This window comes from Mirounga angustirostris, unplaced genomic scaffold (genome assembly GCF_029215605.1).
Source record: "Mirounga angustirostris isolate CCGP_5_RB_7025 unplaced genomic scaffold, mMirAng1.0.hap1 SCAF_6, whole genome shotgun sequence".
Classification (NCBI taxonomy): Eukaryota; Metazoa; Chordata; class Mammalia; order Carnivora; family Phocidae; genus Mirounga; species Mirounga angustirostris.
The window spans coordinates 145,368,468-145,396,345 of NW_026991714.1; the positions used below are offsets into that span (position 1 = coordinate 145,368,468).

General features: G+C 50.8%; 1 protein-coding gene across 11 annotated transcripts in view; it reads left to right on the top strand.

Annotated features, from left to right (window-relative positions):
• Positions 1–27,878, top strand: part of TACC2 (transforming acidic coiled-coil containing protein 2) — a 199,392-nt gene that overhangs the window by 157,486 nt on the left and 14,028 nt on the right. For 7 of the 11 annotated variants that reach the window (XM_045879001.3, XM_045879000.3, XM_045879002.3 and 4 more), the window contains 10 exons: positions 1,215–2,526; positions 6,485–6,545; positions 7,690–7,888; positions 14,711–14,772; positions 15,874–15,989; positions 17,168–17,339; positions 18,615–18,755; positions 19,653–19,742; positions 26,128–26,271; positions 26,727–26,803. In XM_045879001.3, the coding sequence (XP_045734957.1) occupies positions 1,215–2,526; positions 6,485–6,545; positions 7,690–7,888; positions 14,711–14,772; positions 15,874–15,989; positions 17,168–17,339; positions 18,615–18,755; positions 19,653–19,742; positions 26,128–26,271; positions 26,727–26,803 (2,374 nt within the window). The remainder of the gene's footprint in view (positions 1–1,214; positions 2,527–6,484; positions 6,546–7,689; positions 7,889–14,710; positions 14,773–15,873; positions 15,990–17,167; positions 17,340–18,614; positions 18,756–19,652; positions 19,743–26,127; positions 26,272–26,726; positions 26,804–27,878) is intronic. The other 4 variants (XM_064595370.1, XM_064595372.1, XM_064595369.1 and 1 more) reach the window with 3 other exon arrangements.

Below are 27,878 nucleotides of genomic sequence, written 5' to 3' on the forward strand. Positions count from 1 at the left end.
CAGACCTCTTTGCAACGTTTGCCCTCCTTTGTCCAGTGACATGTGGTTAGTTTTCTGGCGTGCTGACTGCCCAGGACAGCTGTGAACCCACAAATGCATGAAAGGCACCAGCTGGTGCAGGCAGAGCCCAAGGTAGCCAAGCCAAGGCCAGGCTGGCCAGATCCCCATGGAGTGGTGGGGTCATGAGGTGGTGGAGCATCTCGTGGCCAACATGTGGAACATGCACAGTGTGTTTTAAAATAAGGAGCAGCCTCTGTGGCTGGCAGTGGCTGTGGGGGTGGGGAGGCTGGGAAGAAGAACAACAAAGAGAGGAGAGGGAATGGACCAGAGGAAAGGTCAAGAAGAGGAGCGTGGCAGCAGAGTTGGAGGGAGAGATTACAGGGATGCCTGGCATAGGGACAGGTGGCAGGCAGGGAATGCTCAGTCCTCCTGCAGTGGCCTGGGGGCCTCCACGGAAAGTCTCCCCATTGTTCCTCACAACAAGCTCCGAATAGTCAAGAACAGGCTCGATCATGGTAATGGCTGTCTTCTTCTCCCTTGCTTTAGTTCCACTGGCCTCTGTTATTTCTTTAACACACCAGGCATGCTTCTACCCCAGGGCCTTTGCATTTGCGGTTCCTTTTGCCTGTGATGCCCTCCCCCCACCCAGCCAGATATCCTCCTGATTCACGCCTTTACCTTGTTTCTGATCTTTGCTTAAGTGTTTCCTCCTTGGAGGGCTTTGCCAACTACTTTATTTTAAAATTGCAATGTCCCTGGCTCCATTTTTCTCCATAGTGCTTATTACCATTGGGCAGTCTGTACATTTTGCTTCTTTGTTTCTGAACTGTCTTCTCCCTGAAGAATGTAACATCCAGGAGGGCAAGGATTTGGTCTGCTTTGTTCATTGTTGAATCCCCAACCCCCAGAATGGTGCCTGGTCCTGACTGGGAATTCGGTAAAGGTTTTTTTGAATGACTGAATGGTTTGAGCTCTTCCCTAAACAGCCCTCCTCACTCCCGTTTTACAGATGAGGAACCGGAGGGTAAGCCTATCCAGGGTCTGGAGCCGGTGATGGGTGAGAGCAGGCTTTGTACCCAAGCACTGCGCCCGCCCAGTGGGGACCCGGGGGAGGGGGCTGGGGGCTCCGCTTAGAGGGTGGCAGTCTGGCACGAGAGGAGAAATGCTCCCGTGTCCTGTGTCCTTCAGTGACTGCTTTGCCTCCTCTTCCTCAGGCTGCGGTTCTGAGCCGGCCTCTGTCCCCGATGGCCCACGCAGCAGCTCGGTGGAAGGGAGCCCCTTCCGCCCCCCGTCACACTCCTTCTCCGCCGTCTTCGATGAAGACAAGCCTATAGCCAGCAGTGGGACTTACAACTTGGACTTTGACAGCATCGAGCTGGTGGATGATTTCCAGACCTTGGAACCCCGCTGCTCAGACCCTAAGAGTCAGGAATGCAAAGTGAGCACACGGAGGAAATCCACGGATTCCGTGCCCATCTCCAAGTCCACGCTGTCCCGCTCTCTCAGCCTGCAAGCTAGTGACTTTGATGGTGCTTCTTGCTCAGGCAGCCCCGAGGCCGTGGCCCTGGCCCCAGATGTGTGCAGCACGGGTTCAAGCAGTGCTTCCAGTACCCTTAAGCGAACTAAAAAACCAAGGCCACCTTCCTTAAAAAAGAAGCAGACCACTAAGAAACCCGCTGAAACCCCCCCGGTGAAAGAGACACAACAAGAGCCAGTGGAAGAGAATCCTGTCCCCGGTGAGGAGAATCGAGCATTCGAGACAAAACCGGAATTGGCCAAGACGGAAGGTTCTGTACCAGCCCTCTTGGAGGAGACGCCCCTGGAACCCACTGCTGTGCCCAAGGCCGCCTGCCCTCTGGACTCCGAGGGTGCCGAAGGGGCCATCCCCCCAGCTTCTGGAAGCGGCAGAGTGCAGAACTCACCTCCGGTTGGAAGGAAAGCGTTGCCTCTTGCCACGGCTCCGGAGGCGGTGGAGGTGACTCCGTCAGATAGTGGGGGGCAGGAGGACTCCCCAGTCAAAGGGCTCTCGGTGAGGCTGGAGTTTGACTATTCTGAGGACAAGGGTAGTTGGGACACCCCGCAGGAAAACCCCCCTCCTACCAAAAAGCTAGGCAAAAAGCCGGTTGCCAAAATGCCCCTAAGGAGGCCAAAGATGAAAAAAACACCCGAGAAACTCGACAACACTCCTGCCTCACCTACCAGATCCCCCGATGAACCCAATGACATCCCTATTGCTAAAGGTACCTACACCTTTGATATTGACAAGTGGGATGACCCCAATTTTAACCCTTTTTCTTCCACCTCAAAAATGCAAGAGTCTCCCACACTGCCCCAACAGTCCTACAACTTTGACCCAGACGCCTGTGATGAATCCATTGACCCTTTTAAGACATCCTCTAAAACCCCCAGCTCGCCTTCTAAATCCCCAGCCTCCTTTGAGATCCCGGCCGGTACCATCGAAGCCAATGGAGTGGACGGGGATGGGCTGAACAAGCCCGCCAAGAAGAAGAAGACGCCCCTAAAGACGTAAGTTCAGGGGTGCAAGGTGGTAAGATCAGAGGTGGGGCTGTGCATTGGCTGTGATCCTGGGTCATGTGTCTGGATGGACGTGGCTGCCCTAGCCCTTCCCCCCCATGTGCCGTAATGCCACCAGGTTTGCAGCATGGTACCTGTCTCCCTTCCTCTCTGTTCCCACAGTGGTGGCATTTCCCAGCCACCTACCCCTTTGGGTCTAGAGTCCTTGATCCTTTGCCTTATTATGACAGTGGTTTAACGCATTACTTTTAGCTGAAGTCCTGACATTTGACTCCAGGGGAGTGTGGGAGAGCCCATGGAGAGGGAACCATCCAGTGGAGACCTGGTCAGCCTCCCTTTGGTGACTTAGCCTTTTCCCTGGTTAGCATGGGAATTGCTTCTTGGGGTGGCCTACCAGCTAGGAGATCTACCCTTAAAATATTGTTGTGTCTGGCCTTTAATGGCCCAGGAGCGAGAGGTCTGGCCTGGACCCTCCTCCCTGCACCGCAGCCCACTCATGAGAAGCACCTCGTGTGTCTTCATTCCTTTTTCTAACCATCTTTTGCAGAAAAGACTCCAAGGCCCTGTAGGTCCAGAAGAGGTCAATGAGAAGATAGTCCCCAGGAGGCCATTCATGATTGGTTCTGCTGGCCACAGACACTTGCCAAGTAGAGTACCCTTCAGTACTCCGTGTCATGTCTCTGGAGTCAGTCCCCAGACCCAGCTGTCACCTGGGTGGCTGCGGGTCCCTGCTCAGGCTGTGGGTCCCAGCATAGTGGGGATGGTGCTTGGAGCCTTTCTCCTGCCCTCCTGGGAAGTATGGTCAGTAGTTGCAAGGCCCCAGAGACCAGGCTTCTGGCGCCAACTCGGCCGGAGAGACCACCAGACTCTGCCTGGTATGAACTGAGACAGGGTGACCTTTTTACCTTCCATTCGGGGCTCCCCGCAGAGTTAACATTTGAGAAGAACCTGGGGCCTCCTGAGAGCAGGTTCTCTAAACAGACATTAGTCATGGATCCCAAGACTTTTGAGATCAGCTCCCCAACCAGGCCCTTCCTAGATACTCCGTCAAAGCTGTGTTGGGAGCTTTTTTTAAAGCCTCGAACAGAAGTCTGAGATGCCCAGACAACAAAGCCACGGTCTCTCATTTTTGGAATGAGAGCCAGCTTGTAGCCACCACGCATCTCCTCCTTCCCCACCCACAGGTAGCTTGGTTACAGAGCTAACAGGTCAGGGAAGCCAGTCCATCTCTGGGTCTCACCTCTAGTGCAGAAGACTTGGAATCCTACACTGGTGTGACAAAGGTCTTTGGGCACCAGCACCTTACAGGGTAATTGGAACCAAGAGAGGAAGGTGCTCTCCGACAGCCCCTCTCAGAAAGCTGGGCCGTTGGCCACGCTCGGCAGCAGAACCCACGGTGGATGGCTCCTGTACCCCAACCCACTGAAAACCAATCGTCTGCAGATTGATCTTTTTTGTCAGTTCCTTCTGTCTGTCTCTCTTTTTTCTTGTCTTCTTGTCTTAGGATGGTTGAAGATGTGATGTCTGTGTGTTCTCTGTTGTAAGTAAATTTAATGGAATCTGCCTCTCATCCTACCTGTGCTTTTTTTCCCCTGCTTTTCTGTTTGCTTTCAAGCCCTCTCCATCTCCTCTCCATGGCGGCTGCTTACGTATTTCTGCCTCGGGCCTGGGGATGGTGGGGGTGGGCAGGGGGCTCCCCAGTAGCAGAGGTTACGTTCCTGTTTCAGAGTGATTAGCGTAAGTGAAAACTGCTTGGCTGTGAAAATGTGATTATCCAACATCTGCCTGCTTGTCAGGAATAGAACTGTTTTTTTTCCCCCTTGCATATTGAATGTCTTCATCTGAAACCCATACGTTGTTTTTTTTTTAAAAAGCTCTCATTCCATTCTTTCATTTCCAATTGGACTAGTGAGCGATTGCTTTCAAAGCCCTGTGGCTTCACGACGAAATAACCCTCCGGCCGACCACAGGCAGTGGCCCGAGGTCGCTGATTCATGCTCACATATGAAGCGGAGATCGTGGGGCTAATTGAGACCCCCTAAAATGCCAGGTCGGCTCGGAGTGGAGCACACAGCTGTGAGAGCCCTCGCCGGCCTGCTCTGGGCCTGGTCCTTGGTCTCCCGGGACCAGGCCGGGTATCGATCGGTGTGCCATCTGAGGGTCACCCTGCTGGGTGATGGTGGAACCCGAGCAAACCACCTCTTTTCTATGCTGTTTTGCCACCATGGGGGGGACATTGTGGGCAGCTCCCAGGGGCCCCAGGACAGGTACCCTCCCTGCCTCCCTGTCCTTACCAGGGAAGCTGGCCTAGTCCCAGGCGTCCAGCAGCCCCCCGGGATAGGGTTGAGTCTCTCAGGCTTGCTTCTGCCCAAGGGATTTCTTTAGTTTTTTAGAGCCATTTAGCAACTCTCAACTACACAGTTATATATTTATATGCATGGATAAATATATGCTTCAGGCTGGGACTGCACTGCTCGTATGGCAAATGCTATAAATGCTGCAGATGACCATTTCTAGTGGTTTTTCATGACTGAATGCCATTGTTGAAGCGTTCTATTGAAGAGAACACAAGGAAGGAACTTGAGTGCCAAATTGCTCTGTCCATCCAATTAACGTCTAGAGCAGGGAAAGGTAGTTGCAGTAATAAAAGTGCCAATAAGTAGGGCGCCTGGGTGGCTCAGTTGGTTAAGTGACTGCCTTCGGCTCAGGTCATGATCCTGGAGTCCCAGGATTGAGTCCCACATCGGGCTCCCTGCTCAGCAGGGAGTCTGCCTCTCTCTCTGACCCTCCCCCCTCTCATGCTCTCTATCTCATTCTCTCTCTCAAATAAATAAATAAAATCTTAAAAAAAAAAAAAGTGCCAATAAGTAAATTTCCTTATTTTTTTCTTAAAGTGAACGAGCAGGAATGTCTCCATTCCTGCTCCATTCCATGGGATCTGAGGTCAGGGGACAACCCCCACCCCAAAAATGCCATTGCTTTGCTGGGGGCAGGACTGTACCACAGAGGGGCCCGAGACCAGGGACCAGGCTGCAGGTGGGGAGGCCTCCATTTTGCCTGGGAAATGAGCCCCTGACCACTCAGTGACTCAGTGGAACCGTGTTTGCTGAAAATGCTTTCCTTCATTGACCCCTTCGCAAGCCTGATCTGATGTTTCCTTTGCCTCGAGTGACCTGCCCCTGCCCCTAACTATTTACATGAAGGAGAAAGGAAGGGAGAAAAGAGTCATTAACCGTGGTTAGGAATAGACAGTAGAGAAATCATCTTATCCCGGAAAGAGTGCTGGAGATTGCTTGTACAATGTGAAAGGACTTGAAGCTACTGAAGTTGGAGTGTTGAAGATGGTAAATTGTATGTTATGTGTACTTCACTACAATTTAAAAAAGAATCCTCTCACCCTGGCCCTGCGTCTGGTTGGAATCTCACCCAGAAGTGCCGAGGTGCAGGAATCCTTTATGCTCCGAGTTCCAGTGAGTGGGAAGGGATTCTCCCCGAAGACCCAGAATGGTCCTTCGTGTTTCTGCACGGCTCTGGCCGTGGTTCGTTATGTGCTGTGTCGTCCTGCCAGTCCGTAAATGGGATCCTGTTCATCGGTGTCGGGAATCTAGGTCCCTGCCCCACACCTCACTTGGTTCAGGCATTCTTGGATGAATCTGGATACATGAATCTCACCAAAATCTGCTTTTTAAAGTAAGAACCTCTTGCTAAATTTAGCTGCATTTTCTGGGCCAGCTCTCCAAAATGGCATCTCTTTAAAAGATTTCCAGCTTGAGGATTCTTTCCCTCAGGGGCAGCGATAATATCTGTTGTTAAGTCGGGATGAATCGTCGGCGTGGACGACCCTTAGCCGCTGCGGAGGCTGGAGGCTGTGGCTTCGGTCGGCTCTGTGTAGTTCTGGACTGTTCTGTACCACTGTTTGTTGTGTTCACATTTTCCATTTTATTTCCAGTGACACATTCAGGGTGAAAAGGTCTCCAAAACGGTCTCCTCTCTCTGATCCACCCTCTCAGGTACAGTGTTCCCTTGAAATGTATGATTTTATCACTCACCCAAGCAGCTAAAGCCCATGTGCTTTGATTCCCTGCTAGTCAACCAGAGCTGTCTTTTCTGCTCATCACGGGCACGTTTCCGGCATCCTTTTTTGCCTCCTACGTGGGGGCTCCCTTGCTGTTTGCCAGACATCGTTTTGATCCCTTCCCTTTGGGAGAGATCAGAGTGTGTCCCCAGAGTAGAAAGATAGATGTTCAGCAGAAGTGTTGTGTGGGTTCTGTGGGAATCATGCTGATCCATTCTGGCCAGTTCATCTGCTGAGAACTTCTATGAATACTAAACTGAGAAAGTCCTTGGAGGTAAATGAATATATAGTGAGAAAGAACTGAATGTCAAGAGCACTGGATTATGTAACCAAAATCCAAGTGGGGAGAGAAAGGAAATCACGCCCTAAGAAGTGAGGTTTGGGCCCTTTCCCCTCTAACTAGTTCCTTTATGAGATCTACACCATGACAGACCAAGGAGGGTTGGCCTCGGGCGTGTATGCCAGGCTCCCATCTGAGCCAGCGATGCCCCAGCCAGCAGACCGTAGTCGGGCTGGGCTGCACAGAAAGGCACCCCGCCCCGGGAGAGGGGTCTGGTGACCCAGTCCCAGCTCTGCTCTAACACTTCTGGGCACCCCACCCCCCCCGCCCCTGCCCTACTCAGCTGCTCCCCCTCTGTGCAAATCCTCCAGGGGCAGGCATGCAGATCGACAGGCGATATTGATGAGATCGGTTCACAGGCCCTGAAGCACTGTGTGGACATAACACAGTAGTTGCAGTAATAAAAGTGCCAATAAGTAAATTTCCTTATTTTTTCTTAAAGTGAATGAGCAGGAATGTCTCCAATAAGCCGGACACAAAATCCGGATTTTTTTTTTTTTAAACCCACGCTCACCGCCCCCCCTCCCCCCCAATAACAAGCCATCAGGAAAGGAAATTCACGAATTCAGAGAGGAAGGAATTTGCCTCCTTGGGACCGTTTTGAGCAGAGTCCGAGGACCTGCTGAGGAGCTGGATAGGGACCTGCCCTGGTTAGAGGGGCCCCAGACTCAGGTGGGCGGGTGCCGTTGGGGACGCAGAGACCGTGTGAGAGGAGAGACTGCTTCTCTTTTGCTCCCAGGACCCCACGCCAGCGGTGACACCAGAAACGCCCGTCATCTCTGCGGTGGTCCACGCCACCGATGAGGAGAAGCTTGCCGTCACCAACCAGAAGTGGACGTGTGTGACGGTGGATCTGGAGGCTGACAAACAGGACTACCCGCAGCCCTCGGACCTGTCCACCTTCGTCAATGACACCAAATTCAACTCACCCACGGAGGGTAAGCGCCTTGGTGGCCAGCCAGACCCCCACCCTGCCTTCGAGATCACTGCCCCTGGGGAGCACAAGGCCAGGAAAGAAACTTCCAAGCCAGGTTGCTTTGCCATCCGGGCACTCCAAGCTAAGGCTGCATTTTAAGACAGCCTAAGGCTTGAACCCAGCTATACCCCAACCCCGAGATGTCAGCTGAGAGCCAGTCCACTCAGGGCCCCCCGCCCGTCCCCCCCAGTTCCCACCCTGAGCTCACTCTCTGTGGCTTACGGGCCTGGGTGATTCTGAAACACATACCCAGCTGCAAGCAGCACCATTCAAGCCAAATACCCTGTGTGGGTCAACCCCTGCCTAGGCCTGGGGTCTCCCGGGGCCACCACTGTGCATCATCCCCACAGGACATTCCTCAGTGGGGCCACGCCTTCCACGCAAGCTCCCGGACCGGACGGTTCACTCCAGGCTTGCCAATGAGAGGACCTTTTTCCTGAACAGGCCCCCAGGCACGTTGCTTTTCTCATCAAGATCTTCCTTCCTCCTACACATATTTTCGCTTTCAGCTTTCTGCATGATCCTTTGGCTTGAAAAACTCATCTATCTTAAGTCAACACAACATGATTGGTGAATCAAGATTTTTTTTTTTTTTTTTTGGTAAACTGCTTATTCCATGAACACTGATTTTTCTGAAATCTTTGTATTGGCTCCCACACGTTCCTTTCTCGTCAGGAAAGCTGCTGAGGCCTGAAACCATCTCCTGGTCTGATGGTGCTCTTTCTTGCTCCTGCCCCTCTGTGAGCTTCCCTCCAGCACTCGGGACTGTTGTGATGGTTCTCAGTCTCCAAGATCTTAATATCCAAGCATTCAAAAAAAATATGCGTAGAAATCAATATGAGGGCCGTCGCATGTGAAAATCTTACCTGTACTCCTTGTCTGCTGCTAAGGAACCACCACCTCCATTAAGCAGCCTCTGGCTCCCTCCGGGCTGGCGGTGGTATCACCCAGCGCGGGTAGTTTGGGTAGCTTGGATTGCTTGCTCTGCACGCTCTTCCGTGACCTGGCCACTCGGCAGCTTGCTTTGTGCCCATCAAGTCTCTGAACGACACGAGTGAGGTCCATTTCGTGTGTTGGGGGGGGTTGGATGCGTACCCTCTTACCACACTACTTCTCTACGCTTTGAAGATGGAAAGACCCTCTAAGTTATGTGTACTTGGGTGTTTTGGCATTGTGTGTTCTGCCGAACAGAGCCTTTTGGTAGGCTGTCTGGTTGGCCCTCAGATTGGGGTTTGGGAGGCTTGACAGTGACAATGTCACTGCAGCCTGACCCTGGGCTCCTGCCTCCGACCCTCTTCAGGCCTTTCCTCTGCATACATACCTGGGACCTGGCCTCCGACCCTCTTCAGGCCTTTCCTCTGCATACATACCTGGGCCACGAGCCCCACTGGATGGAACCACTTTGCCTCGTGCATGCCCCCCCCTTGGCTGCCTCTGTAGTGCCCCATGCCCTGTCTCCCACGTTTGGTCTGGGCCGTTCTGAGGTCACTTAATGCTGTAATGATGATGACGTGCATTTTTTTTTAAAGATTTTTATTTGACAGCGAGTGCACAAGCAGGGGAAGCGGCAGACAGAGGGTGACGGAGAGGCAGGCTCCCCGCTGAGCAGGGAGCCCGATGCGGGGCTCCATCCCATGATCCTGGAATCGTTACCTGAGCCAAAGGCAGACACCTAACTGACTTAGCCATCCCCGCACCCCAATACATGCTTTTTTTTTAAAGATTTTTTTATTTATTTTATTTTTTTTTATTCATGAGAGACAGAGCGAGAGAGAAAGGCAGAGGGAGAAGCAGGCTCCCAAGGAGCAGGGAGCCCGATGCGGGACTCGATCCCAGGACCCTGAGATCATGACCTGAGCCGAAGGCAGACGCTCAACCATCTGAGCCACCCAGGCGCCCCCCAATACATGCATTTTTAATAGAAAATATAAAAATCCTAATAGTGCCTGTTAAGCCAGTAGGTGTCCCAATCCATGCTAGCATGTTTGTTCATCTTTGACGTGGAACCAAAACAGACACCTCACTAGCTCAGGGACATATTTGATCATTGCTTATTTTCTGCAAAAATTCAACAAAGAGGTAAATCTGTACATTTAAAACAAAGCTCTATGAAACCTGCCTCCTTAGAAAATAATCGGGAAGATTTGGGAAATCCCGACTAAAATTACAACTGGCGGGCAATCGGAAATCCGTCATCTGTACGTATAAGGGACAGTTAGAGTTTCAGGAGGTGCCGACCCTGCATTCACCTTTGTAATACAGCCTGCTTCCCTCCAGCAGGTGGATGTAGAAACTGGATGCCCAGCCCCCCTTTCGGATCGTCCTTCCTGTTAACTTACTGAGGTCAAGTCCAGACACGCCCCTGGGGTGCTGATGTCATCAACAGAAAGAATCTGGCCAGAGCTGTGGCCGTGATTGAAGCTTTATTACAGGGAAGTCACAGATCACAGGGAATGAGATTTGGGGTTAGAAATAATGAGCCCCTGAACAGGTATTTACTACAAGGCCAATTCTCTAAGTGACAGTTGTTACGAGCTGTCACTGGTGCACACACTGAGCCCCACTGAGGCTCTCGTACACGTGGTTTCATTTCGTTCTCTCAGTTCTAGAGAGTGGATTTCTGCTCCTCCTCACCTAGGAGCAGGAAAGCACAGGCTTTGCGCCGTTATGACTTGCTGAGTGATGTGGGGCTAGCCCCCGTAGATCAGGGCTGCCTGACTCTGAAGCATCCTGCTCTTACCCACCATGCTCCTGTACGTGAGCATCCTGTAGGCTTCCTCTCGTCGTCTCTAGAAAGAGGGTGTTGAACTCAGCGGTGCTTCCCTACCTGGGTCCACAGGAGCTTCATGTGCTGTCTGAATAGTCTGAGAAACCTGGATGGAACTAGTTTAGAAAGATGCCCAGCAAATTAAAATGACGTGTCTGGGCAGTAATGACATCAGCTCACGGTGGCGACAATGATCATCTCCCACTGATTTAAAAAGTCAGATTGGCAGGGCGCCTGGGTGGCTCAGTTGGTTAAGCGACTGCCTTCGGCTCAGGTCGTGATCCTGGAGTCCCGCATCGGGCTCCCTGCTCGGTGGGGAGTCTGCTCCTCCCTCTGACCCTCCTCCCTCTCATGCTCTCTGTCTCTCATTCTCTCTCTCTCAAATAAATAAATAAAATCTTTAAAAAATAAATAAAAAGTCAGATTGGCAATTATAAATGTTTTTCTTCGAACACTTCCTTAGTAAATGGCCTCTTCTGGTGCAATCTTTAGAAACATTGTGGGAAAAAAACCTAGTCCGTGTGGTCCGTAGGGATGCAAAGATTAGGAGCCTCCAAAGCCTCTCCCAGGTCGAGTCCCAAGAGACCCAAGGAGAGCACTGTTTTAGATTCACGAGTCTGGGTGGGCCTTTGAGGGTCCCCCAGCAACCCTGTCTCCCTAACATGCAGTGACATCCACCCCCACCTTCCCGCTTCCAACCATGGGGAAGGTGTCCCCGTCAGGAACCTAACTTCTTCTGTGGTGGACACGATTGCTGTCACACTACAGACATTCAGAAGAGTGACAGTGAGGACGTTGGGAACAGTGTCCTTGTCCCCTAACAAAAGGTCTCTTCTCTCATCGCTTATGTTAAAAGTTCCAGAAATACTAGCCATGAGCAGTTATAATATACCTGGTCACAATCCCTTAGGTTTGTATAGCACGTGGTAGGGCTCTTACATGACATCATTAACTTTTTTGCAAAATGTAGGCACTTTGAGCTGCATTGTACAGGTTAGTCAGTACGCAGGGGAAGTCAGGGAGTTGGTCCCCCCGACCTGGGCATGACCATCTGGACTCAACTTCATCCTCCAGCTTCTGCCCAGTTCCCAGCCAAGCTCTGGCAGTCGGATTCAGAGAACAGCCACCGGGCCCTCTCATGGTGTGTTGACCAGCATGAAATGATTACCGGAAGCAGCCCTCAAAGATGACAGGACCCATTAAAAATACCTTCGGGGGGCGCCTGGGTGGCTCAGTTGTTAAGCGTCTGCCTTCAGCTCAGGTCATGATCCCGGGGTCCTGGGATCGAGCCCCGCATCTGGCTCCCTGCTCAGCGGGGAGCCTGCTTCTCCCTCTCCCTGCCGCTCCCCCTGCTTGTGCTCTCTCCCTCTCTCTCTGTCAAATAAATGAATAAAATCTTAAAAAAAACCCAAAAACCTTTGGGCCTCTACGGTGTGAGGCAGCACGTGCCTTAGCAAGAGGCCTCTTCTCTTGGAGGTAAAGGTGTTGGGCCACATGGTGTAAATGGCATCACCCTTCCCAGCCCCCCGGCTGCGTGTGGCCACAGCCGAAGCCGGACATGGCTCCCCCTCCAAGCCCACCACCCTTTGAGGCTTAGCATCGAAAGCAGATGAGTGAAATTTTGAAAACAACGTTCAGGAAGATGTTTGCTCAAAGCACATATTGATGACAAGAAGAGGGTTTGTTTTTCTTCACATCTTTTCCAGGCCTTTTTTTTTTTTTTTTTAAGATTTTATTCGTTTATTTGAGAGAGAGCATGAGTGGGTCGGGGGGGAGGGGCAGAGGGAGAGGGAGAAGCAGAGAGGCCCAACGTGGGGCTCGATCCCAGGACCCTGGGCTCATGACCTGAGCCGAAGGCAGACACTTAACCGACTGAGCCCCCCAGGTGCCCCTGGGCCATTTTGTAAATTATACATGGGAACCCCAAATGGCTACAATTGGCAGTTTCAGGCCATGTGCTGAAGGAACACCTCCCGGCATCACCAGGGATTGAAGCTCCTGTGTAGAGTGCGGGTCTCCTGTAACCACACGCTACGATGCATACATTCCTCAGGGCGGGGGGTCAGATAATCCCCAACTGTTGTACTGTCATCTGCTGCCTCTGAAGGGCGGGATGGGGGGCACCAGGCAGTGGGAAGGGAGACCCCATCGGCAGGTGGGAAAGAAGGCAGATAAGTGAGCTCGGTGACCTGAAACTCACTCTGATCAGCTGCCAGGGGACCAGCTAAGGTTCCAGGCGGGATGCTTGATCGAGCCGCGCTGGTCACCAGAGCTGGGCGGGGACCCAGGGCCTCAGTCCCTGGAAATATCTCTGTGGTGGCTCTTAGGCTGTTTGGTGCCTCCTGGCTGCTCTATGCCATTGTGGGTGTGCTGAAGGGTTTCCGTTAAATAATTTAGGGTTAAATAATGCCTTGGTGCTAATAATGATAACCTTGGAGAAGGAGGCAACGGATGCACTGTTCTCTTCTCAACTTAAAACAGTCTTTAATAGGACAATAAAATAATAGTCCCGAGGTCCTACATCTGGAAAGTGAGAGATCTGGAGGTGGCTCTAGAAATCGCCTTGTTCTTCACCATCCCTACCTTACCTCTCCTTTACAAGATGAGGAAGACAGGAAGTCTTCATAAACAAATACCTGTACGTCCTAAGAAAGGATACCCATTCCAGTCCCACACGCTAAACTGCAGCCCAGCCGTGTGGGGTTGGCATCAGTCTCTGCTCTTCCCGGGTGACGCACAAATCAGGGCGGAGGCCTGAGGGACACATGGGGTCTTTGTGGCCGCTAATGCACAAAACCGTCTTCGAACCCCTGGGCAGGCCAAGCCCGCTGGAAGGAGGCATTGGCTTCACCAGGGAGATTCAGAGACTCCTGAAGAGTTGTCCACGTGTTTTCAGTGCTTGAGTTCATACAGCCACACTCGTATGGCCCCGCACACTTGCCGGTTTGAGGACGGTCTTCCAGGAGATGTGTCATCTTAAAGCTCATATTACGGAATCATTGCTTAAGCGGCATGCAGAAATAGAGGTGCTTTAAAGCAGAACGGCTATTTCCATGTTATGTTTAAAAGAATGCAGGCATTAGGGATTGCCACGTACGCTCTTGTAGAGCTGCTTTCTGAGTGGGTCACTTGTGACCTCTTGGTTTCCTTCTCAAGTAGGAAAGAACCATCTGGTGGCTGTGGGTGTGGCTTCCTTGAGGATTTTGTTTCTGGTTTTGTTCACCACCGCATCCACCATGCCCAGCACGTCGGGCGTGCTTGGAATCCATTCCCTAGACAGGGACTTCCGCTGAGGGGCAGAGCTGGGTGTCCTCAAGGAACCCCCGCCTGGGGACCTGAGGGACCCAGGACTTCTTGTCTCCAGTGAGAGCCTCTCAAGTTTCCCTTCCAGTCAATTTGAAATAGGTCATTTCTCTACCTAATTGGACTCTCATAGTCTTTGCATCTGAAAATCTTATTTGTACCAGCCCTGTGGGCACTGGCAGGATTTTCGGGAAGTGGTCCAGGTGACTTGCAAAGCTTCTCAACAAGCCCAGTGCAGGAACAATGTATGTTCTTCCCTTGCCTCGGGCGGTGCAGGAACGATGTATGTTCTTCCCTTGCCTCGGGGTAAGGCCGGGGGTTCTCGGAGAGGGACCACGGTGGGGCCAGTTCCGAATGTCGTCAGGATGTGGGAACATTCTCCATGTTGCACGTGAGACACAGAGAAAAGCAACACTCAAAATAGACTGTTCTGAAAACTTGGTGCATAGCGCTCAGATCCGTTCCTACTCAGACTTAATTCCCTTGGACTCTCAGGCGCCCAAATGGCAAGAGCCCCTTTATCGCAAGTGGTTTATGAGTGGTCTGAAGATGGCTGAGCTGCCCTCCCCTTTCAGCTGAATCCGAAACCTCGAGTCGTGGCTAGGCTCAGAGTTTAGAGTCTGGTTCCAGACCCCACCCTGCCTGGCCCAAACCTTTCCTTTTTTTTTAAATTTTTTTTTTCTGACACTAACTCTCCTTTTGTTTCTTTTGCAGAGTTGGATTACAGAAACTCCTATGAAATTGAATATATGGAGAAAATTGGCTCCTCCTTACCTGTAAGTCCTGCCTCAGACCAGCAGGGGACTTGCTTTCCCTCCTGTCTTGTGAAAATGCAGGCACCGGCCTCCTCCTGAGCTCAGGTCCCAGATCCAGGGTCCTCTGTGCCCGCAGCGCCCTGGGTGCACAGTAGGGGCGAACTGGGACTGGGGGTTGGAGGTTTGTATTCGGTCCACTTCACATGGCATTTTAAGTGAGCAAAGAGAATGCAGTTAGGCTTCCTGCATCATTACTTCCCCAGACTGAGAAAGAACTAGTCAGAGATTTCCTTAAAAAGGTATAGCAGTGGTTTGGTGGTTTTTAAGGTGCACTATTACCTGTTTCCTTCAAATTAATTGTTTTATGTAACTGAAGATCGGCTCTTCTGGCAAGAAGTCTCTCTCCCCCACACCCGCCATCCCTTTCGCATTTAAGTGGCTGCGACGGGCAGCTGTCCTCCCTGGTGTCCTGTCTATTGCCTGAAGGGCACTTGGTTCCGAGCATGGCCTCTTGTGCTGTGCCTTTGTCCGGTGGTGCTGCCAGAGGCCCCGAGGCCCCGAGGCCCCGGAAGGGCTTGCTGTGATACTGTTGGCCCGGACATACTGCTTGTATCTTTATCTTTCTTTGCATCATTCGTAGATGCTGGGCTTGTGGCTTCTGACCCGCAGTTAGCAGCCCATGCTGGAGGTGCTTACTACACTGGGCCATCATGCTCGTCCCCCCACCCGCCATCTGACTGTGGGCCCCGCCTAGGCTGGGGGCTTGCCCACCCCTGTGTTTGTCCCCAGTGGCCGCATGGTTGCCCATCCAGAGGGGTGGCCAGTAAATGCTGGTGGGCTGAACAGCGTGCAGCACCCCAACACCATTACGATCCCTCTCCCCTCGACACTGTTCCCAGCAGCACACGCTCACAACTTCCCTCCACCAACCTCTTCCCTCCCCTTTTCCTCTGCTCTCCACTGGCCAGCACTGGCTTGCTCCTCCCTCCTGGGTGGCTCGAGGAGAATGGAGGCTTTTCCCTGATGAGTTATTTGTTCTGTTGAAAAGAGCTCTGGTTTTCATTTCTATCACGTGTTCAGGCCCCCTGTAGCCGAGCTGACTTGTGCCTTTGATCCCTGCAGCAGGACGATGACGCCCCGAAGAAGCAGGCCCTGTACCTTATGTTTGACACTTCTCAGGAGAGCCCGGTCAAGTCTCCCCCGGTCCGGACGTCAGAGTCCCCGACGCCGTGTTCAGGGTACGGCTTCCATGAGGACAGTGTTTCGGTCGGGCTCTGAGCCCCGTGGCACTGCTATCCCGGCGTGGTTTCATTTGCATTGATGTATTCAGGGAGCCCACATCCGGGTCTCTGAGGATCCCCACAGACATACAAGCGGGGTGGGGGTGTTACCGGTAAGGCTGCCCTTTGTCCGGTTAACAGCCGAATGCGTGAGCCCCTTCGATCACCCCCCGCCGGTGCACACACAACTTTGTCTCGGGGAGGCAGCGTGCCGCGGCATTCAGACCTGGAGTCCCACTCCCACCCCTTACTGGCTGTGTGACCTGATGCAGCCTACCTGACCCTCCTATGCTGCCATCTCCTCGTGGGAAAAATGAGGGTAGTCATAAAACGGACCCTGTAGGAATTTCATGAGGATTAAATGAGGCTCTCAGCCTTCCAGGCACCCCCCAACTGTGCAGTGGGCCTGGGGGTGCCTGCCCCCCAAAGCCACCGGGAGGATGAAACAGAGAGGCTGTAAGGCAAGCGAAGTGCTGGGTAGACGTTCACGGTTAACGTGGCTGTGAATCAGCACTAGTGAGGGTCCTCTTCTGAGCCGTGTGGTGCTGGATGGGGTAAGGGAGGGGCCCCCCTCTGGGGCTGGGACCCTCCCATCCCCTTACCTGCCCCTTTCTCTGAGTGGGAGGGAAAGCTCTTGCTTTGATTTCCCGAACTGACTTCCGAATCCACCCAGGGTATTGAGAATGATGGTGGTGATGTTGCAGCAATAGTCATGGTGACAGGGACCGTGTCAGGTGCCTCACATGCGGGCAGTATCTCCCTTGACCTTCACCGAGCACTGTCTCATCTCCTGTCCTACGGAAAAAGAAGCTGAGATGCAGGACACAGTCACTTCCCCCCGGGTGCACGCCGAGGGATGGACAGTCTGCTTAACTCCAGCTTGTGCCCGTAGCCGATAGCTTCTGTGCTCCTGACCCTCCCTTGTCAGCAGGCCCTGGGCTGGGGCTGGACCACCCTCTCCCTCAGGCTGTCCAGCCTTCAGGCTCCCTGGCCACCCAACACCCGGCCCAGTTTCCCTCTGGGAACGCAGCTCTGGAAGTGCAGGATCCCTTGGGATCGTGATTGCGTTGGGGCATCCTGGTCAATTTCAGTGGGATTTCCAATGAGACAAATAAAGGTGCTCTTTGCTTCCTCAGGTCGAGTTTTGAGGAAACTGAAGCCCTTGTAAACGCTGGGGCAAAGATCCAGCATCCTGTCACACGAGGACTGGCTCCCAACCAAGAGCCGCATTTGCAGGTGCCAGAGAAATCCTCCCAGAAGGAGCTGGAGGTCATGACCTTGGGCACTGCTTCAGACGCGATTGAAATTGTGAGTGGGGTTGGAGGGGCCCAAGATCACTGGGGCTGAGGCCTGGGCCAGCTGGGTCCCATCACCTAAGGGTCCAGCCCTTCAGAGCAATCTCACCCAGCCCCTGGCGTGGGGCCCCGCCCAGTGCCTGGACCACAGAAGCCAGCCTCGGAGACCCCACACCCTAGCCATGAGAGAAAAGCTCTTCATCTTCACCAGTGTGGTTTGGAGTTCTTACTTCACTGCTTTATTTGCCTTCGGGGTTCTTGATTTTCCACTTCAGTCCCTTGGGGCTGCACTGTTGCTTTGGAGGTGATATCAGTCTGTACCCTGCTTCTCCATACTCTAGGTCAGGGGGCAGAGAATGGTAGGGCAGGGGACACTCCTTTTGGGAAATACTTGGTTTTCCTGGGCGTTGGTGATGAGAAGTCCCTCCTGTTTACAGACCTATTTACATCCCTCCCCTCCCAACCCCTCTGGAGCCTTGCAGAGCAAATAGACCCCCTGAACATCTAAAATGGGCCATCCTTCTAGGTGAATTTTTATTTTTCTCTCTTTTTACCTCCTTCCCAGCAGTCCCCAAGAGGGTTTGAAGCCAATCACTTAGTTACTTTTAGTGTTACTTTTGTTGTTCTATATTAGTAGACCATTTATTTCTCATGCATCAGATATTTATTGAGCACCTACTGTGTGGCAGTTAGATATTGGGAAAATATTAGTAAGCAAGAAGAAAGTGGATGTGACTCAGTCTCTCAAATACACACTGTGGAAGAACTCGTGCATGACCCAACTTCTATAGAGTTGGCTTCTGACCTTGGAGTCTTCCCAGTCTACCCGGAAACACTTTTTCATTTGAAATCGTCTTTCTGTTATTTAGAAAATGACCTTTATCAAAACCTTTGACACTTATACTTAGAGGTGTTTTCTTGATGAGTTATGTTTGGAAAACCCATCAACTGCCTTGTCTCCCCCACTGAGCTTTTCAAATAAATAAGTAAATGGTAACTTTGCTCCCACCGATTGGTTAGGGAGTGGGGGTGGCGTGGGGGTGGGCGGGCATGTAAGGTTGTGCTTCCGGGGTTGGGGGTGGGAGGGTGGGGAGCCTGTCAAGCTCAAGATGCCCATTGTCAGCAGGTGGGAATTAGGATGAAAAGGAAAGTAGTGGCACCTAACTAATACTCTCTTTAGCCTTAAGTCAGAAATGTCCAGCATATAGGTGCGTGGTCCTTGCTCGGAATCGATGTCACTCTGTGTCTCCTCTATTTTTCCTCTGTGTCCTCCTCTGCCGGCCTTCAGACAGCTCCTGAGGGCTCCTTTGCCTCTGCTGACGCCCTTCTCAGCAGGCTAGCTCATCCAGCCTCTCTCTGTGGTGCGCTTGACTATCTGGAACCCGACTTAGCAGAAAAGAACCCCCCAGTATTTGCCCAGAAACTTCAGGTTTGTAGCCCACGTGTGACCTTTTGGGAGTTTGTGAAAACCTCAGTAGAGAATGAACTCCGAACCCCAAATGCAGTGAGGCAGGATCTAACGAGGTATTGCTGGAAATGCACCAAATGAAATCTCTTTCCCCTCAAAGACTGATGTATGGGTGTTCTTGAGCCAAGATGCCAAAATGATATAAATTGTGTGATTACATATAGCACAAACCATTTGTATTTCAAATGGGAAATTGGACCCAAACAGTCATTTTTCAGAAGTTTTGATAACCCCAAAAGCAGTTTCTGTGATTTAGTCACAGAACCAAGGGTATTAGATCACCATCGAGTCAAGCTGTTTATATATATGGGAGGGGAGGCTATCTCAGACTCCCACTGAGATAACATCTGGACTCGGTCTCACATCTGGAACCAAAACAATTAGCTACTCTGTGCCTTAAACTTGACAACTTAATTTGATACCCTCTAGACTAAGACCTTCAGAGCAAACCCAGAGAGATTGTTCAGTCATTTGAGAAGGCAAAACCATTCATGGAAACTGTTGACCATCTTGACTTAATTAAAGAAACAAAAAGGAAAAAAATCGAAGGAAACAGTGCAGTAAAAATTTTGATCCCATTGTAAAAATCATCTCATATTTGACCACACGATCCTTCCCGACAGACATTCCAAAGGGCAATTACAAAAAAATAAAGAGAAAGAAAGAAAAGAAATTAAACACTTATTTCATGATCTGCTGAGGTGTTAATTGTGCAAGAAAGCCAGAGCGTGTGTTTTTCCTGAGTACCTGTCATGACACATTCACGTGGCACATTCATTTCTTGGATGTGGGACACATTGACATCCTGTCTTGATGCATTTCCCCTGCGATTTGCTCATCCCCCCACCCCTCGGACAGGAGGAGTTAGAGTTTGCCGTCATGCGGATAGAAGCCCTGAAGCTAGCCAGGCAGATTGCCCTGGCTTGCCGTAGCCGCCAGGACACCAAGGTACGGGCTTGCTGCTGCCGTGCGCTGCTTCTTGAGAATGTGGTGTGGTCCAGAAGTTCCTTTGCTAACCACTGGCTAAGCAGGCAATGTCAGGGTCCTACAAAGTAGCACATCAAAGTTTCTGAAAAGCTAAACGCATAACTCTCACATAAATAGACGCGGAGCACATGTCTAAGATCTGCCTACCCCGGTAATGAAGGGAACAGCAGGGTGGTAAAGCAGGTTGAATGGAGGAAAATGGGAGAACCCGATACAAAGTCAGTGGAACAAAGAGGGCCAGAGTTTTATTGTAATCTTACTGCAAAGTTCAATGTAAAACTGGTTAATACTGGCTAAACAAGACAATGGACTGTAAACTTGGAGGCTTTTTGTTTGTTTGTGTTCTGCAAAAAGCATTTGCTTCTCTACTGAACAAAAATCATTTGCAACTTTTCTGTTTTCTACTAGTGGATATCTAACTGTACTGAGCCCGGACCCTAATCAATAGTAAATAGTGAAACTGAGACCTTCCTGAAACCTCAGACAGGCCCTTAGGCCAGAGTCAATGGAAATACAGAAAAGCAACCCTTTTCTATAAAGGGCAGATGGGTACATATTTTAGGCTTAGTGGGCCATCTGGTCTCTGCCTCGGCTACTCTGCTTTGCCATTGTAGCTCAAAGCAGCCGCAGACAATGTGTAGATGAACGGGTGTGGCCATGTTCCAGTAAAACCCACTTTACCAAAGAGGACGTTGGGCCATTTGGCCCATCTGCCATCGTTGGCCAAGCCCCGCGCTAGAGTAGAGTAAGATACTGACAGAGCATGCAGAAATCTTTTTGCCTGGCTTCTAAGTTTGGAGTAATTTTTCTTAACAATTTGAATGGGTTGCCGAAGGTATGCAAAACTGTGGCCCTTCTGAGGATCAGACCGCCCCTCCAGGCTGATGGGGAGCTGTGGTCTCTGAGGGGCCGCTTCATTCCCACCCCCATGCCGCACCCTGCGTTGGGCAGCCCAGCACGCTCTGTGGCCTTGAATGTGTTGGTGAGCCTCTGCGGGCCTCCGTTTCTCTAGCTGTGAGATGAGGCAGGTTGCTGTAAGGGCTGCAGATGATGTGTGGAGGACTGCGCCATGCCTGGCACACAGTAGGTGTGCAGTAAAGGACAGTGGCTCTGGGTAGCTAAGCTTCACTTTTGCCATTGTTACCGGATCGGACACTCACAGCATCTCTACTATAGGGGCGGTGGGGGGGGGGGGGGCTCCAGGTCCCATTTTACAGATGGGGAAGTGGAGTCATGGAACAGATCCGAAGTCTGAGGGTGACTTACTGACCCAGCGGGAACTAAGACTCCAGTCTCCAAATGGGAGCCCCTTGCCTGTCCCATCTCAAGGAATAGCTCACTTGGTACAGGATCAGGAGTTCATGGGCTGCTCCTGCCCATGTGGTTTCCCTGGAAAATGTCCACAAGGTTGGGGGGGGCCTCCTTCCCAGAGACATCTCTCAGTGAAAGAAGGTAGTCACACTGTGGGTGTCCAGACTGGGAATGCTGGGACCCAGGGCAGGGACAAGAACATTAATACACATTGCTGACGTCCTTGTTCTCGCTGTCAACCCATGAGCTTGGGTTTAGTTTCCATGAGAAAGATTTTTAGAAAGCATCAGTGAGGATTTGTTTCCCCATTAGATTTATTTCTTGATATCTCTGGGGAGTGGCTTAAGGACAGAATGAATGGCTTCAGGTCTGGCCACCGTAACTACAGTATATTCCTGTCCAGAAGTTTGAGGCAGGATTGAGCATGTTCTAGTAAGGGTTCAGATTGAGTGTGGAATGTTCTGGAGTGCCTGGTGCCCCCCTGCCTCCCTCTGGGGACGCATCAGAGAGGACAGTCGGCAAATATTGGCTGGCCATTGACTTCCTGTAAATGATGCCTTTTCTCAGACCCCGTGTCCCGCTTTTGATGTAGAAAATATTGACACGTGAATCCACTGTGTGTGGGTCGGAGAGACGGGCCCAGCCACCTCCTTATGTATTTCAGAAGGATCTGCTAGAAGAAACGTTGGTGGGGGTAGAACTGTCTGAGGGGGTAAGGAGCATTTTTCTCTGCCATGGTAACTTGTACCACTTTTTAGTTTCCTGTGGGTTTCTTGCTCACATAGACGCTTGATCGCCCCTCCCTGCATTGGAAATTGCTGATGTAGACAGAGAAACAGCAGCTGTGTATCCAATTTGCTCTTTTTTCTGCCCATAAATTTCAGCTGCAGGTGACATTAGCCCAGTCTTTTTGGCAGCATGGTCTTAAACTGTTGCTAACACAAAAATGAAATCACTTGGAATGAAAAGAAACCACTTGGATGGCTGAAAGCAACTTGAAATTTGGCGGTGGTGGTTTCTGGTTGCTCCTTGAGCAGCTTCACTTGACGTTCCCCTGTAGACTGAAAGCCAGCTGAGCGGACCGTCGAAGGACCACAGTGGGGTTTCCTGTCTCATTAGTCAGAAAATGTTAACAACTAACTCCGTGGGGCTGGGGTATTGAGCTGGAGCTCCTTACTGTGTCTTCCACACACTTCTGGCTCAGGTGAATTCGGTTGTGTCCTCCTGGGGTTCAGCTGACCAGGGTGGCCGGCTATATGGTACAACGGCCCCGAATGTAACCAGGATGGATAGAACTGCAATGTCCTTTCTCTGTGGCTTTGCGAGGGGTACAAGCTGTGTGGGGGATGGATTTAATCTGTGTATATGACAGATACTGGTGGTGATCCCTAAAGCCATTGGCCTTTCTGGATGAGGGGACCCAGATATAAAGAATGAAGGATGTGTCTGGGTCATGTGGGAACAGGGATCATACAAATGGCAAGCTTCCAGACCAGAGGAAGTCCTAGAAGCAGGCCCTTTGGGAGGGAAAGGTTGCTAATCTTTCTTCTTCTCCAGGAGTCCTGGCCGATAAAGGCAGACCTGGATTTTAGGGGGGGCGGGAGAAGGAGTTAGGTCTGGGACAACCTGAATTGGTGAGTGGCCTGACAGCAGGAGCTCCTTCCCTAGTGCTGTGTCCAGAAACCACCCACCAGCCCCGGCATTTCACAACATGATGCCTGAAAGGTGCAAGAACGGGTCTGAAGAGCAGGGACAGAGGCCTGGCGCCTGGGTTTAAGCTTCTGTTTGCTGGTTTGGGGAATTGGCGGTCATTGCTCACAGCCTGTGGTGAGAAGGATGGAGGCCACGTCTTGACTCAGCAGGAAGGAATGGCCAGTCAGGTGGCTGGTGGCGCCTCCTGTGGGCGTGAATAGGGCACATACTGAGTGTCTTCCACCTATCTGTCATCCTGAGCTGCTGTCAAGTTTGGATGCGGCAGCTCCCCAAGGAGAGGCCCCTCTCCTGCCCCACCTGGCGCCATGTAGCCTGGATACCCTGCAAGGGCCCAGCCTGGTCCACTCTCCATGACCATGGCCCAGCTTGCTGTGGTTCCACCTTGGTTCCAGGTGTCAGCTTCCCCTGAGGCCTAGCAACAGGGAACCAGGCATGAGGAGGACTGTGAGCCTGGGTAAGTGTTGAGACTGCCAAGGCCAGAAGGGCCCCAGGCATGCGGTCTGCAGGTCTGAGGGTGGCGGCACCCTCGGGGTCCCCTGAGGGACCCAGATGTGAGTGAGTGGATTGAGGGTTTGGAAGTTGGTTCCAAAGGCTCATGCTCTTTCCGAGTTGTGGCCATTTCACATTTTAATTTGTGATTCTCTTGGCTTTGGGGCTCCCCTAAAGCAGCCAATGGGGCCTTATGCAGGAGAAGCAAAGCTTAATCTAAGCCTGATGTTAAAATATCAGTGAGAAACAAACCTATCTCTGTTAGAAATGATTCTCCGTTGTAAGAGAAAACCAGGGTGTGTACCTTGAATTTCATTAACATGCAGATACTCCAGGCAGAATTCAAATGGATTCTGAAGTCATCTGTTCCTTTATTGAAAACACCAGGTGGCTGGGGTGAAAGGTGATCATGAGTCACTATATGTGGTGGTTAACCATTGTGTTTACTTAGAAAGCTCATTAATGTATTTATTTTCCCTTCCCTTCCTTGTTGTACAAAGGACTTTGGCAGCTTTAAGATCATCAGTTCCTGCATTGGTCGGATTTCGTTTCTGCCCAGCATGATAAAGTTAGATGTAGTTCATTTCCCCTCACACTTCAGAGAGCTGGCTTGTTTGGAGTCAGAACTGAATCTCATTCTGGGAAACCTTTTGGCCAAATCCCTTAAATCTTCCATTTTTTTTCATCTTCCAAAGGCCCACGATTCGTTAGATGGTGTCTAGTGTTCTTTCCATTTTGAAACTTTATTCTAATTTTTTTTCAAAGGACACATTATTTTACTTAAAAAGTGACAGGAACAGTTTTGTTGTTGTTTTTTTTCCCCAATTCTCTTCAGAATCTTTTGTCTATGAATTTCCTCCACAAAGACAAATAGAATCTTATTAGTCTGGGTATAATTTTCTTTTTTAAAAAAAATTTTTACAAGATTTATTTACTTATTTGTTTGAGAGAGAGACAGAGAGCGAGCAGGGGGAGGGGCAGAGGAGAGGGAGAGCACGTCCTAAGCAGACTCCCTGCTGAGCGCGGAGCCCAAGGAGGCAGGACTCCATCTCATGATCCTGAGATCATGACCTGAGTCGAAAACAAGACCTCTGGGTATAATTTTCTATTTACTTCCTGAGAAGTTTCCCATATGACAAGTAGAGCCTTGAAAACATTTCAGACAGCAGAGGTGAACCCATGCACGGGAGAGGCTCCACACCCTGGTCTGGTGGCATGCTTTCTTCTGAGAGGTCAGCCTGCCTGCTTCTGTGCGTTGGTCAAATGTCCTGTAATGGAGGCTGCTTTAGGACCTGAGGATGGAAAGATCATGGCATCCCATTTGACAGGAGAGTGTGTCTCCAGGGCCTTCAGTGTGCTCCCTCCCCTCTCTGACCCGAGTAATCATTCGGGTCCCCCTGCGCAGGGAGCCCAAATACGCAAGGCCGGGCAGGGCCAGTGAAACCCAAGTCCATTTTTAGGACAACCAAAACCATGTCATTCACCATGCATGTGTACAACTAACTGGGCCTAACTCTGTCATCTCCAGTCCTATCCATTAAATTTCTGCCTGAGTTTTCTAAGTCATTTCAAGTTCATGTTCTCTGACCCAGTAGTGGGGTGAGGTTGCCTGTTCTTGCGATGGAAGAGAGAGTACCTTCAGGGGCGCCCCCTCCCCCTCATTGTTGGGTCTTTAATCTTGTCTGCTTCCACTTCCAAGACCAGTCCTCCCTGTTCTTTCTCCAGATCTCTCTTTCTCCTCCACCTGGGTGTTGTGTTCACTGCTCACTTCTCATCCATTTCCCCAGGAAGCTGCAGTCACACTCTGACTGGCAGACCACCATTACTCCACATCGAATTGGACTCTAGGAATCAGGTTTGCCTTGGCAGCCATGCCAGCACCAGGAGGTTAATGCATAGGACTGAGAGTGTGCTTGGTTTGGAGTCTCTTGCAGTAGAATTAGACCGCTGGCCCCTGCTGTGCTGGTTGATGATGCTCCTAACATGGCATTTCAAGTGTGATGGAAATGGCTGAGCTCTTTGTGCAAAGGGAGAAAGAGTAACCGCGGTCCTCTCCTCTCTCCCTTCCAGGAGGCTAGTGGCTGTCCTGGACAGTCAGACCAGTGTCTGTTGTGGGCGGGGGTGGGGAATCCCACCACTTGTTGAGGGTCTTACCAACAAATGCGGATACTGTCATTGATCCAGATTTCAATTTTGCCGTTGACACAGCAAACTTAAGGCAACGTAGCTGCAAAGTAACTCCTCCCTTGAGGCATCCAGAAACTAGCTTTTGTAGGTGACGTTGGTTGATAGGTTCAGTAGGCCTTAAGCTTTGTATGAGCATATCCTTTCAAACAGAGCTAAACACATGCCCACCCCCCTCCAAATTGAAATGCAGACAGTCTTACAAAAATGATCAGATTTGCAGTTATTCAAAACTAGGCACATGCAGATTAGAATTCAGCATCGTTCACCATCAGGCTTTTATTTTGGAAGTGGAGCCTGCTGGAAAATGGCTTTGGTTCTTAAGCACTATGCCTAAATGCCTCTGCGTGTGATAAATGGCAGTGATAAGCAAGCACCAGACGTGCTTGACTCCCGAAGTGGGTAGCTGGGGAGGCCTCTGCTATTAAGCTCCTTTGTCTGCCAGTGCTGGGGCCAAATGATCGATTTCCATAGATTGTGTCTGGCCTTTCCCCACTCATCAGCCCAAGCATTTTCTCATACTTCTGATGTTCTTTGTTTCAAAACCATACAACTGACCCATTCACGAGAGGCTGAATGCAAATCCTCTTTGTCATAGGAGTCGTATTAACTTTATTATTATTTTTTTTAATTAAAAACCATTCCACAGAGAGAGGCTGCTCACCCAACAGATGTCTCCATCTCCAAAACAGCCTTGTACTCCCGCATCGGGACCTCCGAGGTGGAGAAGCCCGCAGGCCTTCTGTTCCAGCAGCCTGACCTGGACTCCGCACTCCGGATTGCCAGAGCAGAGGTATTATGGCGTGGGTGTGGCTCAGGGGAGGCCGGCTCTGGTTTCCCTGGGAAAGCTCCAGTTTCTGCCACATGTAAATAAATATACACACATACACACACACACACGATCCACAAGGCCAGCATCTTTGGACACGGTCTTTGTCCTGCAACCACTGTGGGCAAAGACGGGTAGCAAACCATCTTTGATCTTCCTAGACACCATTGTTTAATGAGCCTCTGTGGCCTTGTTTGATTTAGAACAGAAAGCATATGCTTTTAGTTGCTCCCTGGTGGGGCATTGTGGGAGTCTGATATCTGGTTTATTTCTGTCTCATGCTCCGGGAAATTCTCTCAATACAATTATTGTTTGGTGTAGGAAGTTTTAATTCAATGTCTCCTTATCTCGGGTCTGTGAATTGCTCAGATCTGAATTCAGTCCTCTGGGGCTCACCGCTTTCTTCTCCCTGATGCCAGATCATAACCAAGGAGAGAGAAGTCTCGGAGTGGAAGGACAAATACGAAGAAAGCAGGCGAGAAGTGATGGAAATGAGGTCAGTCGTGATGCTTCCTGGTACCTGGGGAGATGCTTACCTGTGGTCTCATAACAGCTGGTGCGGTCTATGAACAGGGTCTTCCCAAGGCTTAACTGTTCTTCATGAGACAAGGTTTATATTTTCACAGACGTATTTTTAGTAATGTTACTGTTATTAAAATATCATGCATCTGAGCTAAATACTGCAAACAAACAAGTACATTTGCAATGAAACACAAATCTCCTTCCCACTCAGCCTCCATTTCCAGTCCCCTCAGGTAGCTGCTATCCACCGTTTCTGGTGTATCCTTCCAAGAATTTTCCGTTTCTGATTGCAAATGTGTGAATGAGTCCCTATACAGACTCCTTTTTTCTTCCGAAGTGGAGAGTGGAAATGTACATTATTCTACACTCTTTTTTTTTTTAACTTAGCACATCTTTTTTTTTTTTAAAGATTTTATTTATTTATTTGAGAGAGAGAATGAGATAGAGAGAGCATGAGAGGGGTTAGGGTCAGAGGGAGAAGCAGACTCCCCGCCGAGCAGGGAGCCCGATGCGGGACTCGATCCCGGGTCTCCAGGATCATGACCTGAGCCGAAGGCAGTCGCTTAACCAACTGAGCCACCCAGGCGCCCACATCTTTTTTTTTTTTAAGATTTCTTTACTTAGAGAGAGCGAGAGAGAGCACAATTGGGAGGGGCAAAGGGAGAGGGAGAGAGAATCTCCAGCGGACTCCCCATTGAGTGTGGAGCCCGACTTGGGGCTTGATCTCACGATTCTGAGATTACCACCTGAGCCGAAACCAAGAGTTGGACGCTCAACCAACTGCGCCACCCAGGCACCCTTAACTTAGCAAATTTTGGACAGATTTTTATACAACTTGACCTCATTGTGTAACATTTAATAAATAGTCCTTGTACAGTTCTAATGTTATGAACTTTAGCAGTCTCCACGGATAAACAGGTTATCTCCAGAATTTTGTCTGAATGGTTTATTTCCATTTGCTGCATCTGTAACAGAAGTATAGTAACCACCACGTGGTTACCACGTGCCATGTGCTGTGCTTCCGGCTGGAGACACCCAGTCTCTGTTTC